This window comes from Clarias gariepinus, chromosome 5 (genome assembly GCF_024256425.1).
Source record: "Clarias gariepinus isolate MV-2021 ecotype Netherlands chromosome 5, CGAR_prim_01v2, whole genome shotgun sequence".
Lineage (NCBI taxonomy): Eukaryota > Metazoa > Chordata > Actinopteri > Siluriformes > Clariidae > Clarias > Clarias gariepinus.
The window spans coordinates 7,902,236-7,908,446 of record NC_071104.1 but is presented as its reverse complement, the minus strand read 5'-3'; the positions used below and the strand labels follow the sequence as shown (position 1 = coordinate 7,908,446).

The 6,211-nt window shown below is 36.0% G+C and overlaps 1 protein-coding gene across 1 annotated transcript in view; it reads left to right on the top strand.

Annotated features, from left to right (window-relative positions):
• Nucleotides 1-2,657: 2,657 nt before the first annotated feature.
• Nucleotides 2,658-6,211, top strand: part of LOC128524004 (dynein axonemal heavy chain 7-like) — a 57,505-nt gene continuing 53,951 nt past the window's right edge. Inside the window, exons 1-6 of the mRNA XM_053496265.1 lie at nt 2,658-2,667; nt 3,009-3,141; nt 4,200-4,269; nt 5,276-5,456; nt 5,543-5,615; nt 5,963-6,088. Of these exons, the coding sequence (XP_053352240.1) occupies nt 2,658-2,667; nt 3,009-3,141; nt 4,200-4,269; nt 5,276-5,456; nt 5,543-5,615; nt 5,963-6,088 (593 nt within the window). The remainder of the gene's footprint in view (nt 2,668-3,008; nt 3,142-4,199; nt 4,270-5,275; nt 5,457-5,542; nt 5,616-5,962; nt 6,089-6,211) is intronic.

The following is a 6,211-nucleotide window of genomic DNA, read 5'->3' as shown; positions in this document are numbered from 1 at the left end:
TTGTTTTAATATTGATGATTTTGGCATACAGCTCATGAAAACCCAAAATTCCTATCTCAAAAAATTAGCATATTTCATCCGACCAATAAAAGAAAAGTGTTTTTAATACAAAAAAAGTTAACCTTCAAATAATTATGTTCAGTTATGCACTCAATACTTGGTCGGGAATCCTTTTGCAAAAATGACTGCTTTAATGCGGCGTGCCATGGAGGCAATCAGCCTGTGGCACTGCTAAGGTGTTATGGAGGCCCAGGAACTTCGATAGCAGCCTTAAGCTCATTCAGAGTGCTGGGTCTTGCGTCTCTCAACTTTCTCTTTACAATATCACACAGATTCTCTATGGGGTTCAGGTCAGGAGAGTTGGCAGGCCAACTGAGCACAGTAATACCATGGTCAGTAAACCATTTACCAGTGGGTTTGGCACTGTAAGCAGGTGCCAGGTCGTGCTGAAAAATTAAATCTTCATCTCCATAAAGCTTTTCAGCAGATGGAAGCATGAGGTGCTCCAAAATCTCCTGATAGCTAGCTGCATTGACCCTGCCCTTGATAAAACACAGTGGACCAACACCAGCAGCTGACATGGCACCCCAGACCATCACTGACTGTGGGTACTTGACACTGGACTTCAGGCATTTTGGCATTTCCCTCTTCCCAGTCTTCCTCCAGACTCTGGCACCTTGATTTCCGAATAACATGCAAAATTTGCTTTCATCCGAAAAAAGTACTTTGGACCACTGAGCAACAGTCCAGTGCTGCTTCTCTGTAGCCCAGGTCAAACGCTTCTGCTGCTGTTTCTGGTTCAAAAGTGGCTTGACCTGGGGAATGCGGCACCTGTAGCCCATTTTCTGCACACACCTGTACACGGTGGCTCTGGATGTTTCTACTCCAGACTCAGTCCACTGCTTCCGCAGGTCCCCCAAGGTCTGGAATCGGTCCTTCTCCACAATCTTCCTCAGGGTCCGGTCACCTCTTCTCGTTGTGCAGCGTTTTCTGCCACACTTTTTCCTTCCCACAGACTTCCCACTGAGGTGCCTTGATACAGCACTCTGGAAACAGCCTATTCGTTCAAAAATTTCTTTTTGTGTCTTACCCTCTTGCTTGAGGGTGTCAATGATGGCCTTCTGGACAGCAGTCAGGTCGGCAGTCTTACCCATGATTGCGGTTTTGAGTAATGAACCAGACTGGGAGTTTTTAAAAGCTCAGGAATCTTTTGCAGGTGTTTAGAGTTAATTAGTTGATTCAGATGATTAGGTTAATAGCTCGTTTAGAGAACCTTTACATGATATGCTAATTTTTTTAGATAGGAATTTTGGGTTTTCATGAGCTGTATGCCAAAATCATCAATATTAAAACCATAAAAGGCTTGAACTACTTCCGTTGTGTGTAATGAATCTAAAATATATGAAAGTCTAATGTTTATCAGTACATTACAGAAAATAATTACCTTTATCACAATATGCAAATTTTTTGAGAAGGACCTGTATATATATATATATATATATATATTTTTTTTTTTTTTTTTTTTTTTTTTTTTTCATTGTGACATTATTTATTCTGACAGCACTAATGTTTATTGTAGACAACCATACAAGGGTAATTGTTACTAAGCCTGCCCTGGGTACACTAATTTTCTTGTATGTTGCCCTCACAGATTCCTGCAGCAAAGCTTGAATGTACATTTACATTCCAATAAAGGTTTTGATGACATGCCTCTGAAGTTTGACTTTTTGCACTATTAAAATACTTACTGTATAGGCAACTAGTTATCATATCTTCTTCTCCATAAAACGTGTTAATTCTCAGTAGTACACATATATGGTTCTTTAATGTATTTACATTGTACTAAAATGCATTCTTTTTAAATTGCAATATACAATATCCCAAATCACTATGGCCATTAAAAAAAGGAAAAAAAAAAAAACAACAACACATTTTTCTTTTTTTTTTTAATGAGGTGTTAGTGCAGTATATATGCCCGTAGCACAGCCTAAGCTTTTATCCTTAATGCTCCCCCCCCCTATGTTACTTTTATATTTTAAGTAGTCTAAAGAAGTCTTTTTAAACCCTAGTATCTATACTTTAATGAATGTGAATACTTTTGACACCACTGGTCATTAAAGGTTATTAAAACTCATAGCACAGGTGAAGATTTATAATACAGGATCGTAAAAAAGATTGTAAAATATCTCATGTGTAACAATGTGTTCTTACAGTTAAATAATTCACAAAGGGAAGAGAAGCCTTATTTGCACTTGTCATGTATTGGTACATGTAAATGATTTTAACCTAATGTGGCATTGACCAAATTTTAAGTCTGAACCAACAAATTTCTTGTCCATCAGGTTTCTGATTCAAACTGTAATTTTTTTGTGATTTTATGCACAGTGATATTAAACACACTGATGGGATAAGGTTCTCTTTAAACTTTCCATTCCGCCATTGTGATTGTTGTCATAAGCTGCACCTTAAATACAAAACTCTGACTTTACTCACTAAGCCAGCATTATTTCATAATTTACCTTGCCAAAAATTAGGTTATAAAGAAAATAAATTGGTCAGGCCTTATTTCAACAAAGTAATTTTCCCCCCATTCAGGATACAGGAAGGAAAACTCAGTCTGGGAGCGGATTCCCAGATCCACATTATCACAGGACACAATGTCCAAGGGTGAGCAATAAATGTGAGCAAAATTCATCTAATTCATAAACAGTATAATTTTGGTGTTCATATGAATGTCTTGTGTCCTTCAGTGTCACGACAGGCCTAGGTGGATGACGAAACTAAGCGTAATACTCACGGGAAAGCCAGGAAAACTGAATAACTCGTTTTTCAGTAAGGAGATCGCATTACATCATCTTCATAAAATGTGGAAATGCCAATACAGACAATAAATATAATTTCTTTTTTTTTACAATAACAATTTTTTATATTTCCACTAATAGAGATAATGACATCTTAGGTTGTGTTAAATTGGTAATTTACCTGATTTCTCTTTTCCTCTTCATTAGAAATACCCAGTGGGAGCAGGCCCCCAGACTACAGTGGATACAAAATGGTCAGGACGTCTGATTTCATCAAACAGTATAAGAAGATGAAGGAAGACCACAAAGAGCTTCGCAGGACTCTCATCAATATAATTTTGTAAGTTTTGTTTTTCTGAATCTGAATGTCATGACCTACATTCATATAACTATTAAGATGTTACTGTATATATATACAGTATACAGTAACATTTTAATAGTTCTTAATGATTATTTCTTTGCATGTTTTGATTAATAGAAGTATTTGTGTTATTTACAGTCCCATGAAATTAAGGCTCTTATAACTTTAAATAAAAAAAGTATGAAATTGTGTAAAAATAACACAGTATAGGATTTTGCTTGATGCCTGATTGTATTTGAACACTTGGGGACCCTGGTTGTAAGCATGTTAAAAGATACTAGCACCCTAGTTTGCCTTTTATGTTACCTATGTGTGTATCTGTAACAATATAACACAATATCGAAATGGTTTTGTGGGAAGTTTTTAACATGATATTAACATTCTATTCAATTAAATTCAATTTTATTTGTAAAGCGCTTTTAACAATTGTCATTGTCGCAAAGCAAATTGCACAATCAAAAGAATTATTTAAGTTTGTATGGAATGTAAGCGTGCATGAATCAAGATGAGCAGATTGTGGCAAGGAAAAACTCCCTGAGATGGTAATAGGAAGAAACCTTAAGAGGAACTCAACAGGGAAACCCTCCAAATCATGGCAAATCATAATTTGCCATGATTTGCCATAACTGACAGGACTCATGGAGAAAGCAGTGCAGCATGATTTTTCGTTGAAAGAGGGAACAGTTTATTTGTGCATACAATATATAATCATATTAGTTTACTAAGACCACAGCGTTTTCTCCGAATGGTAAAAATAAAAGTCAACAGTATCAATGGATGGTAAAATAATTATTTTTTATTTGTTTCAATTCAATCTTATTTTCTGACAACTGCACCCACCTCTTTAGTCCGTAAATATTACATTCTTAACAGAGCAGTAGCTGTAAATAGACTGTCCACTGCTCTGCTTGAAAGGGTTTGAGCAAAGAATTATACCTCTAAATTTAGAATTAACATGGTGTCTTTGTTAAGAACTTTAAATGTTGTATTAATAATTTATTAAAAGTTGTCTCATTGCCCCACTTTGACTGGAATAGGTGTGAGGAATCAGACACAGAAGAAAGCTTACAAGAACCACACAGTTCTCAAATGCAGTCTGGGAAAATGGCGGTAAGAAGCTGCTATGAGCAAAATTGCACGTAATTCTGCGCGAAAAACAAATTTTCCATAATTTCTCTAATATTGCAGACCACCTTACAATAAATAAACTGGTAACAATTAGAACATTAATCATACAAAAAAAAAGTAAAAAAAAAAAAAAAAAACATACAGTACTGTGCAAAAGTCTTAGGCACCATATTATATGCTGCACCAATTCTGTTACATATCCTTATCATGTTTGCATAATTATGTACAAAATCATTGAGTATTTCCATATATAACTTAAAAAAAATAAAAAATAAATAAATACCATTACAGGAGAGTATATGCATGACTGTAAAGAAAAATATATATATAGTGACAGACCAGACAGACCAGTTTTCAGATAGAAACAAAAAACCTTATATACACTCATGGGATTTGCATAAAAATAAAACAATTAGGCCTCCGAGTGGCGCAGTGGTAAAGTGCTCGCCCTATCATCCGGAGATCGCTGGTTCGATCCCTGGGTGATGCTGTTACCTCTCACAGCCGGAGGCCTAGAGTGCTCCCACATTAATGATGGCTCTACAAGCCAATCAGGGGCATCTGTGAGCTCGCGCAGGCGGATGAAGCGGATATCGCTGCCCCCAACGGTGCGTGAGCGAGCAGTTCGAAAAGATGGTCAGTGACGTCATGTGGATCGGACTGATTGGTGGTAGAAGCTTAATGTGGGAGCCTCCAGTGACTTTTTTATTACAAAAATACAGGTTTGTTTTGTTGCTTGCTGGAGAATATGAGTTCTTCTGGTAACTCTGTCACACTCGCTCATTTTGTACATAATTAGACATAAAGACATGATGAACATTTATAACAAAATTGGTACAGCATATAATATGGTGCCTAAGTATTTTGCACAGTACTGTGCAAAATAAAATAATTTAGATAATATCTTTAGAACCAAATGTAGATTTGAATAAAGTTTGGCCAAGAGGGTGATTTTCTTTTTTTCCTGTGTGTTTTTTTACCTCAGAGATATAATAACTTAATTAAATACGGGATTGACACACTGTACTCGGGCACTATGGATGATTCCTTGATGGAGGGAATCTTGTGCCGGGTACCGACTCATTTGAAAATTTTAACAAGATCCACGGAGGTTCTAACAGATGAGATAAGAGACGATTATTTGCAGAGTGCTAAGAAAGCTATAGGTAAGATATATGTTATAGTGTTTTATTGGTCTGTAATGGAGAGTATGTTATACGAAGTGTTACACAACACTCTCTCCCTTTTGCAGTGGATTTTTTGCTACAAGACCAGAAAGAGATTGAAGACCAGAAAGATGACACATTTCTACCCCACAGACAAGAGCAAGTCTAACTTTATTCTAATACAATACTATACTTATTATACTATAAAGCACATCGTCTAGATTATGTGAGGAATAATGCAGGACATGGCCTATTGTAGGAAAATAATTCATGACAGGGTTGTGTGATTCAGCTCAATGCAAACCATTTTGATTATGTTCCTGTAACCGAATAGATTGCTTTTTAAAATTCCTTTAATACCACCAACCAAGATGCCTCTTTTAAATACTTTCACTTTTTAAAAAGAAATTCTGCCACTAGGTGATGGAGACATGATATCTCAAGAACAAGTGGTCAAATGTTTGTAGGCCTTTATATAGAATTTGTCGGTTTACTTTGTCTTTCAGAATAGCAATTATACCTAAGCCATGGAGGGCATCTTTCCATGAAGCAGTAAAAGTGATAAGACAGAATCTCCATGCCATCAACCCCATTATGCAGTCTGTCATGAATTTGTGGCATATGTCCTTCAGGTAAGTAAAAACACTCTTTATTGTTTGACAATGCTAAACTACTTATTTTAATGAATGTGTTATCAGCAATACAGTTCAAGATTTAATTAAGATAAAAATAAAACATTCTTTTCAGTTTTTATT